Here is a 23783-nt window from a genome sequence, read left to right on the forward strand (position 1 = left end):
AACATGCCCCAAACATGCTAAGTATTAAATAAGACAAAAGTGGTATCAGAGAAAAATGAATCGTGCAGGAGGCCAAAGGAGAAAACCCAAAAGCATGGTGACCTCTATAAAACCAACATAGAAAAACCCAGGTCGCTTACACCACATAGTAATAACTCAATAACATACTGCATAGCAAACAAAGCCAATCTAACCCCTAAAATTGATACAGTCTATGATGATGTAGTCAGGGATAATATATAATTTAATCTGAACAAATACCCTACACCTAGACCTCAAGGGAGGGTCCTGTGGCTGAAAAACAATATGGCAAAAAATGATCAAATAGGAAACAGTGACATGCTTGTACGAAAAGCCTTCTAAGTACTTGGAGAAACCCTACGATATGTAAAATCATATAGTTCCGAGGTCTCGCAATAGGCCAATGCTCACCTACAGATTGTCAAAATACTGTGACAATTACTATACAGGCTTAACAAAAAACAATCTTTACAGTAGTGTAAATGGAACAAACGTCCTCAGGGCTGTAAAACAAACAAGCATTTGCAATGCAACGGGTCTCGCATTTGCTCGCGTTCGAGCGATTAGTGTTGTAAACTTCTAACCGACTTTTCTTGCCACATAAATTGAAAGAAAAAAAAACAAGTGCGATTGCGCTATGTAAAATCCAGCGCAATCGCACTGAAATTGAAAACCAATTGCGCTATGTGAAACCTAGTGCGATAGTGCTGCGTGGAAAATAAATAAAGTAGTGCAGAAACCAGGATGAAAACTTGGAGCCTTGTATGTTTTCAGTAGTTGGCCGATGCACTCGAGGAAGGCTAAACACTGGAAAAGGCATGACGTTTGCATGCCTTTCACTAATGAAATCAAGTGGATTTTAAAAGGCAAGTCCACAAACCAATGAAAGGGACAAGCGTGACATGGGCACGAATAAAAGCCCAAAGAGAGATTACAACAGGGATGGAGCGCTTGTGCGCTCGACCCTAAAAAAAGGAGGAGAGGAGCGGGTTGGCAACTAAAGCTAAGAGATAATCGAATCCCCTACCCGAAACCGAGAAGCCATAACTTACCTCAAACTAACTACCCTTGCACAAGGGCCTGCATAAATGTTTCACGATCCCCAGGCTCGTGGTGCGAGGCTGGACCAGAATGCAGCTCAAACGACTGTCAGCAACTTAATATACGTAAGCAAACAAGACCTGAAAAACTGCCCATTTTCAAGTGTAGTGCAGCGGAGACGCCAACCACGCACACACAGATACTTAAAAGTAATAGAAGGACTAAGCGCGGCCATCTTGAGCGAAGTACACGCATACCGGAAATCCACACGCATATCCGCCAGTGCTCAGATACCTTAATCTTCAAAACATGTCAAAATGTCAGAAAAACAAAAATTATATCACTTACTGTGAATATAAAAACCCTGATTCACCACCTTCACTACTCGGAGCATGACAGACAAGTGACTACACTCAACTTGGTCCAACAAAACAATGGCAGCCATGATGGAACGCGGACCAGCCCTAACAGAACTTACATGGAAAAAAGAGGAAATGAAAACCTCAATACAAATAAATGGTCGCTACATGCAAAAAATGATGCCTTCACTAAATGGTGAATGGGTGCACAGGGATATAGATATAGATATAAGGAAATGCGTTCAATGCACATGCGTCAGAAACCCATCAGCAGCCACAGGAGATGAAAAAAACAAAAACAAGAGGCACATGAGCATAGGCTCCAGGGGACAAGTCGCTAATAAAATCAAATGCGCGCCATGCTAGTAAGATTTAAAGGCTCGTTTTTAATCACAATGGAATTCCAAAGGTAGGAGGAGCAGCTGTGTGAAGAAGAGCCTTCCCATGCGCACCTGCAGAAACTAAAGAATCAGGCAGCTAAGGCACCGAAGCTGAACTTAGGCAAACATTCACACAAAGGAAAAAAATCGTTCCCCTAAAGAACAGATGAAACAACCAAAGCGTAATACAGTAGTTGGTCCCTGCTTCCTGGGATGGACGAATGCGAAAAGGAGAGACAAAGAGGCAGGACTGACCACTAGCAAGCAAAGATTTTTAAAGGACACTGAAAAAAACAAATGGGAAGCAGAGGGATGGCTTTAAGCCACAGATGTATGTATACTAAAGCAGTGGTTCCCAACCTGTGGTCTGGGGACCCGTGGGAGTCTGCAAAGCCTCCCCAGGTGGTCTGCAACTTCTTAAGATTAAATAATATGAAAGATTAACAATATTAAAGATTGTATATAAATAAAGTGGCTAAATGTACAATACAAATGTTTAAAACATACTGTAAATGTCAAGGAATTTGAAATACAAGGCTAAAAATTAAATTAGTATCCTCAGATTGATTCAGGGAAGCAGTGTAGGTGCATCAGAGTATAGTATGGATGATGTGTTGCTTCAATTGAATTTAGAAAAGCTCCAACCTTCCTATTTAAAATATATAGTTTTTTATTAATATTTGTTTGCAAAAATGTGTTATAATTTTTGCATGTGTTTGATGAATGCTTGTTTCTATATTTTGTGTGCATTGTTTTGCATTTCAAATCATCAAAAATGTTTAGATCAGGGTCCCCAGCTTCCAGTAATGATTCACTGGGGGTTCCCGTAATAATAAAGTGGGGATCCACAAAAGTCAAAAGGTTGGGAACCACTGTACTAAAGTATACTTGAGGTTGTACGCTTACGCTCATCATAAAAATGAATCTATGTGCTTGTGTGTGGCAATCATCCTATCGCTGTTTAGTCAATAGGAAAAGGATAGCTTTGAGAATGAACAGTTGTGGCCCAAATAGATCAAAAGAAGTATCCACACAAGTTTTATTCTCTAAAGGTTTGTATGAACTGGTATTGAGGAGTGGCAGTGATTTTCGATGTGGTAGCAAATTATGTAGTACACAAAAACATTCCTTTCTGCAAAGCAAAACAGTTTAGTGGATGAATACCTATCTTGCATTTGAGTACAGAACTTGCTCTAACTTTGTTCCTTTAAATGTTTTGAAAGTGACTCGGTCAATTGCACCTTTTATTTCTCTCTTTTTTTTTCTTCTTTTTTTTTAAATAACCTGAAGAGGTGTAGAGTTCTTAGTGTCAAATTGGATGGATTCTGTTACTAGGAACACAACGGGAGTCCCGCAAGGGTCCTTGGGGCCTAAAGGTGCATCCGAGAGAACCGAAAGAGTGCCAAAAATGAACAACATGACCTCCCTCAATTTCCTGCAGCGTCACTGATAACACAGGAAAACTCTGGGTGCATCGGGACCAAATGTGGAAACAGCCCCTCGTGGAATGGGAGTGAGACTGAGTGGCATGCTGACTCCCTAGTCCCCTCTCTGGAGGCAGAGAGTGGCAGGATGGGAAAGAGCCCTGCTTGGCTTTTTTGCGTTTGCTCTTTAAATTCAATTTCGATTTACCGAAAGACATCAACTGTGACGAGGATTTATCATGGGAACGACCTTAGGAAAAGGGAACAAGTCTGTGCTCTTGACTTCGAGCAGGAGTGGAAATTATGCGTTTTTTCTTGCAGTGTTTGGCAATGTACAGCTTCACTTCAAGTTCCCAGATCCCCTACAAAGGCATGAGAGCATAGTTCTCTGATAATTTGTAGTTGTGTCCCTAGCTCAAACCCCAAATTCACATCTCATGCTGGTCTATCACAGATATTTGTTGGTGGACAGTCCAAGCATGGCCTAAATCGTAGTTTTTGGAAGGAGCACAGATCCCTTGCACACTGGATGTGAATTGATTGGAGGGAGAAAAAAATCTAATGAAACTGCCTAGGAAAAAAGATGGAGTGAAGCTCTGAATATGCACTCGAAGGAGCAGAAAGAGGAGCTAAAATTGGCGTGTAGGTGTAACGCTTCAATGCCACTCCATTCGTCACTTTTGAATGGACCTAAGTCAATACAGAGCTGCACAGCACCAATAAGCGGCATGTAGGAGCATTGCTGTGTAAAAGTTTATGGATCCAGTCTGGCACCTGTAGATTTTCAAAGGGTAAGGAATCTGCAGTTGGAAGTATCCATAAGAAAATGTATACATGTATATTACAAATCAACCGTCCTTCCAAAAATAAAGCAATCAATCACTGGTTAACTTTTGAGGGGAGTTAGTCAATGCACAGAAATAAACTTTAAGATGTCTTGAAAAAAAAAAAAAACTTTAGTTTAAAGGGAGAGGAGTAGCACTACCCTATGCCACAAATCAGTCTTCCTCTATGGTACCCGATTAAACATTTTAATCCCTAATCCGCAAACATATAAAATAATAAATATAAAAATTAAATTTAACATTTAAATTGATTAATAGGTAAATATAAATGGAATGACATAATAGTCAGTATTGACTCCATAAAAGACAATCAAATCAAGTGCCAAAGTCTCTCACCTGAATAACAGCACTGAACCAGCATGTATTCCCAACATTTTTCAGGCCGACAGGACAATTGTCTTGCCTTTTCCGATCATGTGGGTTTGGTGAATCGCTCCAGACCTCTGGGTGTGTCCTCTTGGAACTTGCTTTGCTTTCCGCAATACTGGCCTCTAGGACTCTTAAAGGAGAACAGCGAGGGAATCCAAAAAAAGGGCAAAAAATAACCGTCAAATTATGCATGACAAAACATTACAATTTGGAATGTTAGCTGTCAGGGTCCCACTGCTTTAATTATTTCAGCAAAAAAATTCAGTGTAAGACTCTTAAATCTGCAAGTTATGTTTTAGGTGTTCATAAATGAAAGTCTAGAAAGCACAGAAATTATTTATTTTCAAAAAGAAGTGCTGGGTAACCACATGCATATCACTGCAGGCAACTTCATTTTTCTATCAGCTGTGATCCCTGCACAATTGCTGCAGCTTTCATTACAGATCCATATTTAACCACGAGCTTGTACTCTCCTGCTTCTCACATAAACTAGAGATCACCGTGGGACGCCCATGTTCATGGCATCGCCTACACAGCAATTGAAATATTAATGCTAAACAAGCAAAATCGCTATGGGAAAATTAGTTCAGTGGAGGGAGTCAGCACATGTAATCAACATGATAACTAGAGACTGATGTAGTCTTCAATACTGCACGTCGGCCACTGTGATATCACTAAGGGCTGTTGCCGTAGGCCAATGGTTCTTAACCTGTGGTTTGAGGACCCCTGGGGGTCCACAAGGTCTACTCATGAGGTCCGTGACTATTCTACAAAATTAAGTATTAAAATCAGTAAGTTAAAAATATTGAAGCACATACAAATAAAAAAGCAAAATAAAAAATGTGAACATTTTCTACATTTGTGAATTAAAATATTTCAATATTTGAGCATTTGTTTGGTGTATATTTATTATATTTTTGTGTATAGTCTTGAGGTTTAAATCATTGAAATTGCCTAGGTGAGGGGTCCCCGGCTTCCACTATTGACTCTGTCGGGTTTCCCGGTTTCCTGTAATCATTCCGTGGTTGTCCACTTAGGGACAAAAAGTTAAGAACTGCGGCTGTACGCAATTAATAGTCAACCCTAAACAGGAGGACGACCGAGCTGCTCTTATGACACATGTAGATCAATGCAGATATCAATGGCGATCGTCTCTGTATTTCACTAAGGGAACAACCCTTCAAAAGGTAGTAAATTTGGAGATAATCCCAAAAAAATATAAAACAAACTGAATTTTGATTATGAGTGGTATAAAATCCCACCTTTTAAAGCATAAATGGTGAGCAAATTAAACGTCTTCAATATTTCAAGGAAAAAATTTAAAAAGTTGTCTCATTTAGCCGAGGACCTTTAGAAAGCCTTCGCATAAGCTTGTATTGGTCTCACCAGTTTCCTCCACACTAAAACAGACTTAGAGAACAGCATCTCACTTGTGGCATGCTCTAGTGAAATCTGAAGCATGCACATGTATCTAGTTGTGCCTGACTCAGCACCTCTAACAGCAAGGACCGTTCTACCAGGGTGCACTGGGAAAGAATTTATGAAGCACTAATAAACCTATGAAGCAGACTTCAGAAATCAGATGAGAGGAATCTCATTACAGAGCAGATGAACTGCCAAGAGTTTTTCAGGGACTACTTAAGGGATGTTTTTTCCCTCTCAGACAGGACATTGAACAGGTACGATAATTAGACTCTGCATTGTGAATGGAGGTAAGAGTTGGTCCATAGGGTCAGCGTATATTGCGCCCATGTCTCATACTGCCTAGAAGCTCGACTACTTGGCATCTTGATTATAAATGGTCAGATGTTTAGCTGCAAAGACGGCTTTATGGAAGTGCCAGAGACTTTATATACTGAAAAGGTGCAAGTGCTGTACAATTACAAGTGATGTTTTAGACGCCCCCCTCCCCACTCTGAGGGCTATGTACGGCATAAAAGGGTGAATAGCACATACTGCTCGTTGAAACAAAGCCAGCTGCACTTCCATGTCCTTTCAATAAGACTGAATTATTCGCAAATATTAACAATACAATAGAGGCATGACAGTCTTGGGGCATGCACTTTACAGTCAGTACTGACGTGGGAATGCCCAACGCAAGCCTGTTTCTCTGTCTTACCTCTCAAAAGTGAAAATGTAGGTCTGCAAATGTTATAAGATGATACTACCAGTTATCTCACCCTGTCGAAAGAGTGGTCCGTTAGTCAGCAGGTTAAGAGGTGTTAACATGACAGGAGGGTTACCCTTGCCAAACTATATAAAAAACAAATCGCAGAATGGTGGCATTTAGGAGCAAGAATGAGATGACCACACTACAAATGCACCATGATTATGGGGTTGTTTTTTCTACAGATGTCTTGATCCACTCCGGTCTACCACCCCAGAGCTAAGGGATTGCGCCGAGTGAATACACTTTTATATCTCTTAGTGGGATGTAGTAGGCTTCAGGTACATTACTCATGAAGGGATAAACCAATTGTGAAGTATTTCCCTGGGGTCCAACAGTATGCAGTGGTTACTGGGCCACAATGCGGTCACTACTACTGGATATCCAAGTTGTCCCTAAGGGCACTGGACTCGCACAGGGTAGCAAGTGTTTAGCAGTCAAGGCATTCTTCAGGAGATTGAGTGTGTGAGAAACTTAAATACAGTGTGGCCCATTAATTAACACTTAACATCACTGAACAAACGGTGTCACCAGTGAAAGAAAAGGGACTTAATTTAACATGTATGTAAATTTCTAAGTACAAACCAAAGTAGGACTGCAAACGTTTTATATTTGTAGAGCTAGATTACTCTAAACATTAGTCCAGCAGCTAATGTTATCCTTAGGGGCTTAACTCAGGTCAACGTGGGACTCTTCAGGAGAACTTGGGTCATTAGCCTTGCTGAAGCAGATGTTTTAATTAGAAATTATTAATGAGTGTTTATGTATTTTGAATAATGAATTCTGTAGAAAATGAATGGGGTAGAGAAAAATAATGCGCACGTTTGAAAAAGTGACCTCAAAGAATGGCCACCAATGTACAATTTTAAGATTAATACTTATGAAATATTGAAAATGTATTCGATTAATGTAGTAATATGTCATATTTAGGGTTATGAAATATGTTCTAGTTTATAAATTGTATGCCTTAACTTAGCGAGTGTCTTGGCCTAGATTTGCCAGGCCTCATGCAGAAGCTGTATTTATTAGCTTTTAATAGAAAATGCTCACAGAGTGAACTGTGAGATGTTCATTGTTTTAATAAAATGCTTAGCAGAAGCTTTCCATGAGAACCAACTAACAGGAGACCGTGTCCTAAAATTTGTAATAACTGTGTGTAATATGTGTGAGAAGTACTTTCCCAGGACGCGAACAATGAAGACACTGACTGAAGAAGATGCAACAAATTTGATACCTGACAAGCCGGATGATGAGAACATCGTAAGGCAGACTAATCAACGTTGTGTGAAGAGCGAAATATTAGAATTCATAAATTTGTTATAGAAATATGTTTGGATAGCGTAATAACGTCAGTTAATTGACCAATAGAGAATTAGGGGATAGTTTAGGTGACATTGATATAAGAACGTGACAGAGGGAACTTAGTTAGATTATGAGACCAGGGATCTAGAGTGACTTTGGAAGAAGAAGAGATTCAAGATTCTGTCATTGGGCTCATACTCTCTGGCTGAGAGCCTGATGCTTTGCTGATCGATTGATGACCTGAGGACAAAGACTGATTCCGCTTGCTGACCTATACCGTGGATAGGTAGATATGACAATATGACTGAAATGCATTTTTATGGCTTTTCTTTCTAGGTACCAACTGCGCTGTCTTGATTAGTTTCTTTAGCTAGATGTTCTTCTAAATTTGTGTTCTAAATTGCTTTGCATGAAGCCCCCACTGCTGATGCTAATCTGGGTTAGTTGAGGCTATCTACATGACGACTGACAAATTGCAGGGACAAATGTTTGACAAGCTATCTTGCTGAATTCTATGTATCATATAACATTATCGCAGGTGACTCTACTATTGATTTGCACTGTTGCCTTAGAATGTGTTGTGATTGAAGCCTTGACTAGACTGCATTCCTTTCTTCGCTTTGGTCAACCAGTACTGTTCTTATATGTGTTTCACTTGATATTGAGATTAATCTACATGACTTTAGCGTTGTTAATATAAGGGTTATAAAATGACTAAACTTTTACTAAAGGTGTGGTTATTCATGGCTGAAAGGTCATGGTACGTGACAATTACTGACTCCATTGATTATTGATTTGACTAATGATTATTGATTATTGTGTATTGATTATCATTTTCTGTTCTGGAGCTATGGTAAGAACATCTTAAAGAAGTCAAAAGGTTCATCGACCTAAACGCATCCCCTTTAAGTTTACCTATTAAGGATCGACGCGCTAACAGCCTTTAGCAAAAACTAATTTCCAGCAAAGTGGTTGTGAAAGAGGGCAAGGGACACCAACGAATGAAATCTAGACCAAAATCTGGTCCTGGGCCAGCTGCAAGTTCCACACTGGAAAATGGGCTGACGAGTTAGCAGCTAAGTACTCAAAAGCTAAAAATAAGAGGTGCCATCAAAGAAATATAGCACCCAAAACTCCACCACCCCAGCAACAAGGCCCAAGCACAGCAAAGTCAATAGTACTCTTTTGTGTGCTGGTGAGACAAGTGTTTCATTACCAGCCTCTATTTGTATTGGTGACTATTGTAATACTCTACACTAGGCTCCCTAGGTAGACTCTAAACAAGTCTCCAAAACATGCAGCTCGACTCCAAATTAGATTCAAATATCATAGCTATGTCAGTGACCCTCACAACATCACGTTGGCTCTCCATGAATGTGAGGTCCCAATTTAAGACCCCTTTGCTTGGTCCACAATTCCCTCCAGGGCCATGAACCAATATACTGCACAAAAGATATCCTCCTGTACCAGTCTCCAAAGCATCCCAGAACAGCCTCCTTTAGCCTGTGCGGGCCAAGCAGATTCAACACATTTGGCTGTAGGATATTTTATGTGAAGCTTCAACACTTTGGAACCAACTACCATTTCACCAAGACTCTATGAACATTTTTCTAAGGTTTAGGGGAAAAAATGTTAAGTCACCTTTGCAAGTTTAAAGAGTTACAAAGCCATGGTCATGCCATTACCTCCTGTTCGCTGCTGTATAAACTCTTTTGCCTTCCACTTGCTTCTGTACTCTCCCATAAGTTAGTCCTAATACTAACATTTGCTTACTGCCAACGTTGGTTTAATTCCAGGTTTCCCTGTTTTATTTTAAACTACATGGCTTGTATTCTATTAAGGATATTAAGATGCATAGCCACATGCCATCTTCTGCTGACCTGCATCAAGGACCAAACGTATATCTGCTGAACATCTTGATTCCCGACTTAATATTAAAAGGTACATACTCAGAAGACACCTGAAATCTGCCTCCATCGTACTTTCAACACCCAAACACAAGAAACAGCAGGTGAAAGGGAGAAAAATCTTTTGAAGTTCACTGTCCAAGTCTCTAGATCACATTTCCATACCATCTGTTCACCGTATCCATGTCAAACCACAAGGGTCTTGCAACAATATAAAACACACCTCTTCAGTCATGTGTTTACTTGCTCAACTATCATCTTTCGCCTCTCAGCATCCTGAAGCAGTGCAATGGTGCATGTGGCATTTTACAGGTATCCGATAACAAGTCATGGTTACCCTTCCCGAATGTATAACACAGTCTGGCACCATGCACTGAAGCAGATGAAAGCAAATACAAACTTTACCCCAGAAGACTAGGACGGAACAAGTTCTTCTGCTGTGAAGGGTCAGTTTTAAGACCAGAATGTTGCAAACTGTGCCATCCTACACGGGACCAACAACAAAATACCAGAGCCAAATCAAGTCTACTTTTTGATGAGGCCCTTGGACCAATAAATGATCTGACAGCTTCAATTAACAGAAATCACCCCTGGGGCTACAGAGCTACCAACTTTTCCCATTAGCTTCAAATCTCACGGTGTGGAACAAAAAATACACAGACCAAGACTTTTCCAAAGGCAAACAGTTTAAGAAGAGCACAAAATTATAATAGACAATTTAAGAAAATGTGATTCTTTCAAGAAGATTTTACCTGCTAATGGCTTGCTCCTCATCAGTTATTCCAGTTTCTCGGAACGCTCTGCTCGATTCCTCTAGACTTAGAGCAATTGCTCTCTGAAGGTCATCTTTGTCATCTCCAGTGAGGTCAATTACATCTACGATGTACAAAAACAAATATGTATATACATACGTAAGTAACAAATTGAGCTTCACATACAAATGATGTTCTCAGAACGCTCAGTGATACATAAAGGTTGTGACAAACTGATTTAATTTAGTAATATGCAATTTAAAACAGCATTTGACACCCTTGAGAGAATCAATTTCATTGTCTGGCAAATCCATACCCTATATAGATGTGTACCTTGAAGTCACATTTCCTTCTTCAGGGTACAGTTGAACTAGGAAATAGAGTACACATGCAGTTGTGAAGTCAAGGAAACTTAGGAACAGTTTGCACGAAATTGGACTGATATTCTTCCCTGATTCAAAAGAGACTCAGACTCCTCTCTTTTGTTCGAGACCTACGAAAGCATTCAAATCAAACTCCAGCTACATCTCATATTGGGGCGGTCATCACCCCGAATAGCAGAACCTTGAACTGGTAATGACGTCCACTTACCATAAAACTGAGGCACCAGCGATGTGCCGGGTAAGCCAATTTTTTAAAGTATGAGGGGAGAATGTCTGGCAAGTCACTGGAGGTGGAGGCTCCCATGCCAGGAGTTACCCTACTTCTGCCACTTTGATTACCCGCCTTGAAGCCCCCTCTGTAGTAACTTTTACCACCTTGCTAGTGATATGTTTGCTGCTGCTTTTTATATGTCTGTCCGATGTGGCTGTTTTGGAGGCCTCTGTCTTGATATTTGCGAAAGGTATGCGGACGTGTATTAGTGGACTGCAGTTCCGTCTTGGATGTTGCAGTTTGTGTCCTATTTTATTTTCTGTAAGAGGGAGTCTACCTCTGGGACAAAGAGATGTTCCCCATCAAATGGGATATTAAGCAGGTGGGATATTAAGCAGGTGTTATTGCACCTTGAATTAGAGTTTTGTCTAACTTCTTTGACTAACTCCTCTCCTTTATTTTTGTACTGTTCTGGGAGATGTTGTAGCAAATCTTCCATGTCACCCCAAGTAGCCCTGTTATATTGTGATGGCAAACTCACTGCATTGACTAAACACCAATGATTTGCATGGTCCACTGCAAACTATTTACCTGCTGCATTGATTAGTTTACTCTCCTTATTAGGAAGAGTCGTGTCTTCAGTACTCTGGGAGGCTGCCTTCTTCCCTGCAGTTGTCACGACCATATCGCTGTGGAGACTTTCAGCATTGATCCAATCATTGGTAAGTATTGAACGGAGCAGTCTGTCTTGGAGAGTGTCTCACATAAAAGTCGGTTCCTTACTCCGTAGTAGGCATCTGGACTTTATGGCATTCAGCAGCACGCTGAATAACACTGATAGGATGAGGCATTGTCAGGCGGTGATGCTTTAGCTGGGACTGGCACCTCCATGTCTGGATCGGTTAGTACAACACTGCATGCATCCCAAGGGTTTGGGCTTTGGACAAGGCTCCCTGTGAGTCTGTCATCAGTGAAATGATTAAGGCTCCCTGTGTCTACATCATCTGAATGTGTGGATGATGGTAAGATTGGTGTGGTGGTGATGTAATGTCAAGTGGCATAGGAGTAGTGTCCTTATGTGTAATGCCCTTCTTCCTTGGAAGACTGTGGTAAGCCAATGTCCATCCTTCTTTTGTGGACCCTCCCAAGTAAATGTTCCTCCTCCAAAGAACGTTTTTTGCCCATTGGTTCTTGAAGGTTTTCAAGAAATTTCTCTTTGTATCCGGGGTGTTTGTGGTTTTACTTTTTTTTTTTTTTTTTTTTTTTTAAAGGAGTGATGTCTTTATTAGTTTTTTTCTTCTTATGCTTTAGAGGGGCGTAGGATGTTCGATGGCTTCTTCAGTGTCAACATGTGAGGCGGCTCCAATGTTTTCTCTGGAGTCAATGCACGGCTTTGCTCCGACAAGGAAGCTGCGTGGACGCCGTCCGCCTGGTCAGGTCAGCTTTGTCCACCCCAACGAAATTTGTAGCATGGAAGGTTTTGTCAGCACCACAGGCTGTGCAGGCACTGATTGCTTTGTCAGTGCTGACGGCTGCAGAAGCTGCGACGGCTGCATGTCCCCTCCATGCCTACCCATATGGCATTGAGCCTGATTGGAACTGAGCACAGCCTCATCCTGTCTCAGCTCCAAGGCATGGTCTTGGTGTCAGCCAGAACCAGTAGCCTGTAGCACACTAAGTCAATGGTCGGAGGGCTGTAGGGGTAGTCTCATGCTAAGTGTGGTGGTATAGGGGCCTTCGGTACTTACTGCCTTTGGCGTTATCTTTGTCCTGGGTCCCGATGTAGATGCTGTTTGACCTCCATGGAATTCAGGGTTGGCATCATCAACTCATCCCAGTCTTCCTCCTCATGTTGACTGGAGTCCTCGGAAGCAACAGTACGGGCTGCTCAAGATGATGCTGCCACTACGGGAACGTCCTCTTCGCCATCAATCTCTAGCTGCTGCTCTTTATATGCAGAGTTTTCCACCTGCGCTGCCAAATCCATGAGGTGAGCTACGCATCGGTCACGTCTGGAGCGTAGGGTTTTCTGAACATTCTCTGCAGAACTTGGAAGGTGGCCCTTGTGTTGAAGCCGACCCGAACAAAAGGGTCGAAAGAAATTTGAATCCGACAGCTAACTATGAAGGGTTTGATTCTTCAAATAGAATTCGTTATGAGTCCATCCACTGAGTACTTTCATCTGTGCAAATGTGCAGTATACAAACTCCCTTCACAATGGCATCGGACCAATGCTCTGTCACACCATCAATTTACACTTCGGAATATAAAGGTACACCATTACTACTCTCTTTTTGCAAAATGTCTTACATCTGGGAGATTTAGTGGACTCTACGTGGGGCCTCATTGTTATTTGTCAATCAGCATGACTTGTAAACAAGTACTCATATTATATACTGTTAAAACACTAGGTCATGCCAAATATTTATGCCTCCTTGGGTACTCTTGGCATGCAACTTTAGATTACACTACAAAGATCATGCAGGCTATTATATATAGCCTGATTGTTAGCAATAGATTGTCATTTCTTGGTACATGAAAGTTTTGCATCAGCCACTCAAGGATGGTGGTAGCTTTTTTTGTGTACACGCCTGTGCTAGATATATTTATTCACATCAGTGAATTACCTAACAATAACCATTACAAGAAGGTGCCTGTAGAACAAGGGCATTTATATAATCCTATAGGAGTAATATGCATTGCTCTTGGGCATGTTCTGGGTTTTGAGCTAATTCTGTGCCAATACACTACCCGTATACACATTTCAAGATGGATGGTCAGCAGCCACTATAAAGTGGCACCCACATTACTTCAGTACTTTTGTATCTTTTTTTACCAATACACATCACCCACACATAGATGTTATGGTTATGTATATTTAGTATGTAAAAAATATATATATTTATCAATTTATCAAGATGGCGTCCAAGTGTCATGCTGTTTGTCATGCCATCTGGCTACTATCGCTAGTTTGGACCCTGTGCCTATGGGTCATTGTTTACACATTTATTGATGGAGCAGTATGTGAGCTCGACCAATGCACCATCCCACTATTCATTTGGAGTTTGGTTAACAAGGGTATACCAAGTTTTGTATCAGAACTACTTTTGCATAAACCTTAATATCTGAATCTGCCTCCATTGTGCAGGAATTCATGTCCCATCTGACTTGTGGCCATAATTTTGTAGCCTATTGGCACGATATGGATCTGCATCTCCCACTCCAGGATGGTGCTGGCTTCAGGTTTGTATATGTTTGAGCTAGACACATTTGTATACATAACTAAATGTCTTGTCAATAGTCATCATACCAACAGAATGTTAGTATTCAAACGATCTACTGTTTAAGAACCTAAAAATCGTAACAAGTTGGAGTCATTAATTTAGAAATCATACACTTAAAGTTATAAATGTATTGTCTTAATCTTTAGGCTATACAATAACTAATGAATAAAATGGCAACACTCCTTAAAAGGTGAAAATAATTGACTCCTGACTAGATATGTTCTGTCCAAATTGCCAAAAGCCAATTAGGGAACAGCAATTGAAATTAGGTAGACCTTTTTAAGGTCGAACCTACCAGACAGCACAGCTGTCTGGTTTGCTAACAACATCTTGGGGACATTCGGAAAGCTTCCCTGGGAATGTATTCCACCCACTGCTTACCATTGGCTTTGTGGTCTCTAACTCACATTTGCTTGCTTTTTATTTGCTGGTTCTATTTGTTTTAGGCTGTCCAGCTGAGTTTGCCCCTTCCATTGCCATACCCTATTTACTGTATCCTTTCACCAGTGCTCAATTTCTGTAAACAGGCCTTTAAAACTTGTTCTTATCTTGTCATGTTTGCTGTGCAATCAAAAGAAATGTCAAATATCAGACTCTGTCTTCCAGGGAGCTTAGTATTTACTTTTCTTTCTCCAATTTCAAAGTGAGAGGATTTATGTGACAATCACGCTGGCTACTAGGGATGTGTTTGAGGAAGGCTGTACGATATTTTTTTTTCTAGCACACAACACAATTCAAATGTTTGTAAATGAACTGTGCAGATTTAAAAATATATCATAATTAAGAAAGCACAAATGACGCACATTTTGTGGTAATTCTGAAGTGTGGTGTAAACAAATATTTAAATACAGTCAAAACAATACACTAGGAGATAACACTATACAGTGCACAAACCATAATGTGTGGAAATGTTATCAGTAAAACTGTATGTCTGTACAAATGTAATGGTCATTTCATTTGAAGATGTGTTGTCTGTAATGGTAGTAGGCTATTAGACCATGCATAGTTCACTTCGCCCCTTCCGCACCATTCCACACTACACCACTTCATCCACACTATCACTGCACTCTACTCTGCACCACACCACTCTATGCCACTTCACTCTACGCCTCTCCTCACCTCTCAAATGTACTCTACCCCACATTACTCTACTATGCACCACCGTGCTCTTCACCACTGCACTCTCCATGACTCCACTCTGCACCGCTAGACGCCACTCTGTTCTGCAACAATGCATCCCATACCATTGCTCTCTACTCTGTACCACTCCACTCTACACCAATGCACTCTATGCAAATCCACTCTGTCATTGTAATCTACTCTGCACTCTACGGAATTCTACTTTACGCCACCGCGCTCTATCATGCACCACTCCACTCAATCTACTCTATGCCACTGCAGTCAGTGCCAGTGCACTCTACTTTGCCCCACTTCAATGCACTCTACACCACTTTACTCAAAACCAATGTACTCTTCACCAGTCTACTCTGTACCACTACACTCTATGCCACTATACTCTACCCTGCAATACTTTATGCCACTTCACTATACGTCACTGCACTTTACGCCATTGTAATCTACATCACTGAAATGTATATTCCTCTATTCTAGTCTGCATCAAATTACTCTTGTCACTGTAGTCTGCAACATTCTACACCACTGCACTCAACACCACACTCTATCCTACACCACTTCACTGTACATCGCTCCACTCTATGCCATGGCCCTCTACACCAATCCACTCTAATCTACTCTGTACTCTGAAACAATCTACTCTATGCCACGGACTCTACCCCATTTCACTTTACACCACTGCAGTCTACCCTGCACAGCTTCAATTAAGGCCACTCTATTCTACACAAGTGCACTCTACACCCCTTTACTCAAAACCAATGCAATCTGCATCACTATACTTTACGCCACAACACTACACTCTGTGATACTCCACTCCAAGACGCTCTACTCCAAGAACCTCCACTCTGACACCCTACACCGCTCTATGCCACTCCAGTATTTGGCACTCTACAACACTACCCCACTCTATGACACACTACATAACTCTCTCTATGCCACGCCATGCCTCAATGCCCACCTCTGAGTCCAGGAAGGACAGTGAGGCATTAACTGCTGCTTGCTTAGCAGGGATTAGCTGAGAGTGGACAGGAACAGCTGGCAGAACAGAGGACACACTTAGTGCTGTCTCTTTACTTGAAGATCGCAGGGAGAGCTGCTCATATCCATTCTCAGGACCTTCCTAGACAGCCAGTCTCCAGTCACATGGGAAAGAGAACAGGTTTTGAACCAGTCAGTTGGAGGAGAGCTAATTTAAATAAGGAGCTGAAGACAGGCCTGAGTTCTGGCAAAAGGTTTCTCCTATACCAAAGCAGGGGCTCCTGGGCACTTTCACAGTAAGACAAAGGGGAGGTGCTGCAAAACTAAATGGGGTGAGTGCAATAAAATAGTTAGGAGATGGTGATAGGTTTTCTCCAATCACTGCTTAGTGCACAGGATAAATCTGGCACCTCCACGACCACTGACTCAGAACATCAGTTAACCACTTGAAGAAGGTCCTGCTGCATTTATGTTCCTGCTGGTTTAAAGCACTCACTCATGTACTCCTGAATCCTGCTCTCACCCATGGACTAGAACTGCCCTTCTAAAGCAAAGTGGTTGGCCTCCTCTTTGCCTGCTTTATGGGCAGGAAAAGCAGGGCTCCTGACACCACGAAGGACAAGACCCTGCAGGAGACTTGGATGGAAAAAGACCTATTTCCTAGAAGAGGAATACTGCCCAGAAAAGCTGCAGGACTGACCAGAAGGAATGTTCCCAGCATCTGGAGAAAAGTGTGACTTAACTAAAGCATACAGAAATTATAGAAAGCTTGAATTAGTCTCAGCCACTCGCAATTACTCTGGCCACATCCCAGTCCATCGTTATTTTGCACACCATGCATCTCAGTTTGGACCCACCCATATGCAAATCAGTCTAAACCCTGCTCCAATGGGATCGGTTTCCCCACTTTAGGAATCATCAGCCAGGTATAGCTTGGTTCCAGTGACATAGTGTGCATGGGACACAACTTTGGGCGCATCGGTCCTACTTAGAGCAACACATTGAAGGATACAAGAAAAGTGATGGATGGAATGACTGAATTAATTTCAGCCACTACTCATTACCTGGGCTACATCCCAGTCCATCATTATTTTGCACACCATTCCACCTCAGTTTGGACCAAGTCATATACAAATCAGTCTTGACCCTGTTGTGTTACACTGATTTGTAGAGCCCACTAATCACCCGAGTGGGTATCCAGGGGCTTGGTTAGGTGTCTATTTGTGAGGAGCCCAAGGTGCTTACTAGAAGAGCAAGGTCTTCAGTTTCTTGTAGAACTCAAGAAGTGAGGAGAAGGCTTTGACCCTGCTCCAATGGGCACAGTCCAGCTTGAACTGCCAGGCTAGGTCCCCCCGAACCAGAACACAAGCAAACTTACATCATCTTTTCCACACCCAGAGGACTGAACAAGCTGCTGAGGCTTGCCCAAGAAGATTGCAGCTTAGTAATGCAAGAAAACCAGGTTCTTTTCATATGGCGTTTTTTGCTGCATTTAAAAGAGGTTGAGTGCATCCGGTCTTATGGATCTCCGCTGGGCAACAGAATCAACCCTTGCCCCATTGGATGATGGAGAATTCGAAAAAAGTAACTAAGTCAGACACTAAAACCTTGGAACAGAGCGAGCAAGCACATCTATCCAACAGGTCTATCCACATCTATCCAACATCCTTTGTGACCACAAATTCCAGCTTTGTTACACTTTCAACAGATGGCTTCAGGAAGAGCTCAACAATGAAGTATCATGCTTTGAGAGAACCTGCTGGACACAGACTTGATCCCTGTCCCCCATAAATATTCTTCCACTTCAGACACCAAGTCTAAAGGTAAAAACTCTGAAAGGGATGCCCCACTTAGTGTAGCTGACCTCTGGCTCCATCTCCCTGAAATCACACCTAGTTTGGAGTAAACTACAAACAGTTGTTTACAATGTCGTTTCATTTTCTCTTCGAAATTTCTGCATTGAAACTAAAAAACAAATCATAGCTCCAGTTCGCCTAATCCTATTTTGATGATGGTTATGTCTTTGTTCATTACTATTTTCTAAATTGGTTTGGGTGTTTTACTGTGTTCTTTACTTTACATTTGTTGACACTTTCTTAACTTCACACTCACTGCTCTGGTGCTTGTCTGCTGCTTATGCCGTAGCAATTTGTTTCTCAGAACTGTGTTTTGGCCTAACCATATCGTGTTTAAGGTGGTTTGAGTCATACATCTCAAATCAATAACCAATTTCTGACATGCACTTCAGGGCAGGTGGGAATCTAATACTTAAATCAATGTCTAGTTTTAAAAAAACTTGGTCAAGCAGGAATAACAGGCCTGGCACTCTGTTCTTTAAGTTCTGGATTTACAATTCAGCTACAGAAACACGTATCCTTCCCTGGCCACTGTTGGCTAGAAAGAATAATCCGATGTATACCTATGGAACAAGGTATGGGTGGTGGGTGTAACAAAGATTGCATCTATTCCATATATCGCTTTTGTTACATATTTGCATGCAAAAGATGCTGGAGAACTGAACGTTGTGCAAAAAATTTAATTTACTTTTTTGGAGTAACTATTCAATAACACAATTTAAGAATGACCTTTTTGCCGATCCATCACAATATCAAAGCGGGCTCACAGGCGATTTCAGCTGCAATAAAGACCATATAATAGAAATGCTTTTCAAATAAGAATTATCATACAAACTCCATTTACTTTGAAGACACACAAACAAATGAGAGTATGTACACGGCCAAATGAATTTGTCCTTATTACAACAGCACAAAAATTATTTACAAATAAGAAATGCCAGTTAAAAAGACTGTTATGGTTCAAAATTATCACACTTTCTGTGAAATTCATCCGTAGTCTTTTTGTGTCACCCCTCATCAGGACAGCCGCTCCGTGGTCGATGGATGAATGGAATTTAGGGATGCCCCACAGAAGGCAGTGCGGGCATTGAACACAAATGCTGACTACGCTCGACAGTTAGAAGTGTAGGCCTCACCAGACAACTTCTATAGAAAAAAAACACGTTACTCTGCAGTGGCCCTGGAATAGACTGGACTAGTCAAGCAACATTTTTCAATTTTTAAACAAGCCACAACAGACAAAGCCATTCGAATACAGATTGATTTAATCTCTGGATAAAAATTGTAAACATTATCTTGCTACGTTTTAGTGGCACCAATATTACTTTTCAGGAACCTCCCAAAAGTATCTTAATAAGTCCAGTAGTTTAGTTTGTTAAGACCGGTGGAATGCAAATGTGTTAGACAAATTATTATTAGCGTCTCAAATATTCAGTTTTTGTCTGGCAACCTCTACCTCATGGCGCTGCCATGAAATAATATGGACATTTTTTAACATGTTCGAGGCAGAGTGAACAAATGAAGTTAATAACAGGCATTTTAATTAAATCCACTGCTGTGCTAGGTCAGACGTTTAAAGTCAGGCTAACACTGACAGAAAGGGAATAACGAGATTATGCACGTGAATCATTTTTTTTTTTTTACCCTTCACTTTGAAAGTAAAAGCCACTTGAAAGAGTTTTTGTCGGTAAAACGCATGCCTTTACAATCCAAAGCCTTTGCCATGCATGCCTTTACAACACAAGGTCATCTATACTTCGGCAAGTTAAACCCATCACTATATAGCATATTATATATATATATACATACACACACACATTTACACACACAATTTTAATTTCTAGTGGAAACGCCCTTCAACTTTGTTTAAAACTATTTATAACTTTAAAATTTTCTTAAATGAAGGGGGGAGGCAATCCCCCAATCTCCACTTTTTTTAAAAAATTATTCATACCATCCTTTTCCTTACCCAACCCTAAAACCACCCTTACAATCCTATGAACCTAGCCACCCCTAAACACACCCTTACCAACCTAATACCTATACCCATCCTAAACCCTAGAAACACCGTACTACCCAAATACCCTTAACCAACCTAAAAACTCTAAAAATACCCTTACCACCCTATACCCCTACCCACTGTTAAACCCTGAAAACACCCTTTACCACTACTCTCCTCTACACCCTAAAAACATCTTTACCACCCTACAGCCCTAAACCCAATCACCCTAAGGCTCTACACCCAGCCCTAAAAACTACAACCACCCTTACCAACCCATACCCCTTACCCACCGCTGACCCTAAAAAGCCTCCACACACTCCTAACTCCTAAAAACACCCTTCTGATCATCGAAGGCCAGATAAAGAGAGATTCTTGTATGGAGTGTTCATTTTATGAAGCAGCAAATCGTAAAGGTAGGGTGGGATGACAGAAAAGCTACTGGGGATTTCGAAGATTGAGCGTGATCCTGGCGAACTTTCAAGACCCATGATCAGCAGGCTGCTTCATGGAGGATGCTTTTCAGGGAATGATACTTCCAACAGACTTCATGAGGATACAATGCCCAGGTGAGGTGGGGGGTTGGGTGGAAGCTCACAGATCACACACACCTGTTGAGCGTGGGGAGCGACAAGGCTGTGTTCTGGGCCCCACTCTGTTTTCTCCATACATAAACTGTGATGAACCACCTCTGCACCTCTATACATGGCTCTCCCAACTTGGGAGGGCTCCCAGTACCTGCTCTCCTATTTGCGGATGATACCCTTTTGGTTTCCTGCACTCCAATGGGTCTGCAGAATCCCCTAAATATATTTTGCCAGTATTGTGACCAACGCATGAAAGTGAATACGTCCAAGGCCAAGGTCATGATGGTTAATCGTCATAGGTCATTTAATGGAGGCTTTCGAATGAAGGGAATATCCCTGCAATTTGTTGACAACTTTGACTACCTCAGGATTAGAATAGCTATATCATGCTTCTGGAAATCACAAATGTTGAAAAGTGGAATTACTCTATTGCACAGAGCTTCTTCTGCCATTGAGCTCTATTGTGCTAATGAGCAAAATGCTGCTGTCTATGGAGCAGTAATCTGAGATGTGGGCATCACTACTGAACTAACAACTAAGGACAACAGTTTAAAGTCATTATTTAACCATCCCCAAAGTACTCCTTTGATCAATCCCCATATTTTCAGATACAGAACTTAAAAGGGTTGATGACATAGTGGCTTTCAAGGCCCTCCATTTCTGGGTCAGGCTGTGGTAAACCCCCAAGATACTACATTACAGGTTAGCTTTAATGGAAATTTTGGCCTTGCGAAATTAAGCTATAATACCTTGGTTATCTTATTTAGAATCTTACTTTCAGGATTTAGGAGTGGGAATATGCTGGAGCGCTCCCTCTTCTATAAATAAGACTAAGGCCATGACAGACTATGAAAGCGGCATTTTGGAATCATAAGACTGATGTATGCCATGCAAACTCCAAACCTGGTGGCCTCACGAACACGTTCTTGTCCCATAAACCTATGCCCACTCTGGAACCATATATGGATGCCATTACATACTGCTGTGCTCGAACACTGTTCATTGTGTTCAAATTGGGCACTCTGAGGGTGAATAAGTTCACCAGTAGCTGGAAACATAATTTTGACAAATCTGCCCTTTGCACGTTCGCCAATTGCATGGTTGAGGATGTCGACCATTTATTATTTTTCTGTGTACTGCACAAAAGGGCAAAGAAGGCATGGATTAGCCTAAACCAGGGTGTGAGGTATTATAAAGATGCCTCCAGAATTCTCCTGATTGAAACTAACCCTGTTATAGTTTTAGTAGTAAGCTGTTGCTTGGATTCAAAGGAAGCAATGCGGTCTATCATCATTTGCTTGATTTAATGTAATGGTTTTGAGTTAGTGCACTAAGCAGCCTTTCCTCTGAGGTTGTATTAATCCTTGAGGTCTGAAATACCAGATTGCGTTACTTCTCAAGATGACTGTACCAATGGACATGTATTCGTTATTCTTTTAATCCACTTCTGTGTATTTATTTTTGTTTATCATATCCATTATTATACAGACGGAAATAATATATATTTTATGAAGTTTTTAAGGGGCTTGACCCCGAAAAAGAAAAAAGGCATTTTTGATTTGATTTGAAAACCAGATAGAATCCAGCATAGAACTACAGAAAAGGTGTTCAGGGTTTATATTTTTGTGAATTAATAATGACGATTATCATGCATTCCTGCGCATGATTTAACATATATAGACCGAAATAAATTGCAATTGAAACTAATTTTTTTCTGTAGAATTGAAGTTAGTAATGCTTTTTACTTAGGCCACATTCCTGTGTAATCCTTCCATTTTGAACAAGATGACTACCATATCAATCGCTCACTCCTGCACCCCTCCCCTGCGCGCTTACTCTCCCCACAGGCTTCACGGAGCACAGTCAAGCTTATGTCATAATAGTTTATTTCCACTGCAATAGTTGTTTTGCCTGGGATGAATCTTCTAAGGTGCAAATATAAGATTGCAACAACTATCCATATTTTCTGTTCTTTCACTACTCTTAGTCATTTAGAGAAAGTCTTAATGTTAAATGTTTCAAAATTGTTTGACCCGCAGGAGGACAGAGGCACTGAACTTGGATGGTGCTCAGGTGTTTAAGTAATGGCGTTCATGTTTTCTGGTGTTCCGATTTGCTAAAGAAAGGATACTTTCGCTCACACCACGAATTAGCAATATTGTTAATATTCTATGCAAGAATTGTGTATAAAACACCCTTGATTTGGTTGTGAGCCAGAAGACTTTAAAGTTCTACTAGGGGTGCTGCCCAATTTCTTTCTGACTTTGCTGTTCATATGGGACATAGAATAATTTTTGATGTTACATATTCCATACAAATCTTTCTGAGAGCCTTCATGGCAATTATTCTGTTTCACCTATTTTGAAATAAACCCCTTTAACTTACTGATCTACAGCTCAGTTACTGAATAGGGTTAATTATTTTCTTAAAACTGTTTGCTATGCTAATTTTAGGATTGGGAAGGTGCTTTAATGAGGGGTTATAAGGCCTCATGAAATTTAAGTTTTACACTGCCGCCTAGTCAATAACCCACAGGAGAACAGAATGAGGTCAAATTTGCAGTGTCTACATTTTAGGGGTACATTTCTGCTCCCACAAAAGCAAAGTATGCAGATACCCAATGCTCATGCTTAACTATAGCAATGCACACTATAATTCTGGCTCACCAACCAGGCTAATTCCTTTTCGTAACACGTTGTTAGAAAACGAACCCAAAAATATATGCATGTACTTTGCAGTGTGATTTATATAAAAAGAACAACACTTGAACATAATCATTTCTCT

At 41.0% G+C, this 23783-nt stretch overlaps 1 protein-coding gene across 5 annotated transcripts in view; it reads right to left on the minus strand.

The window, feature by feature from the left end:
* Positions 1-23783, minus strand: part of USP25 (ubiquitin specific peptidase 25) — a 465144-nt gene that overhangs the window by 349323 nt on the left and 92038 nt on the right. For 3 of the 5 annotated variants that reach the window (XM_069204108.1, XM_069204107.1, XM_069204112.1), the window contains exons 4-5: positions 10568-10691; positions 4407-4569 (exon numbers count right to left, since the gene is read on the minus strand). In XM_069204108.1, the coding sequence (XP_069060209.1) occupies positions 4407-4569; positions 10568-10691 (287 nt within the window). Of the gene's footprint in view, positions 1-4406; positions 4570-10567; positions 10692-19142; positions 19193-23783 lie in introns of all 5 variants that reach the window. The other 2 variants (XM_069204111.1, XM_069204110.1) reach the window with 1 other exon arrangement.

This window comes from Pleurodeles waltl, chromosome 8 (genome assembly GCF_031143425.1).
Source record: "Pleurodeles waltl isolate 20211129_DDA chromosome 8, aPleWal1.hap1.20221129, whole genome shotgun sequence".
NCBI classification, from domain to species: domain Eukaryota; kingdom Metazoa; phylum Chordata; class Amphibia; order Caudata; family Salamandridae; genus Pleurodeles; species Pleurodeles waltl.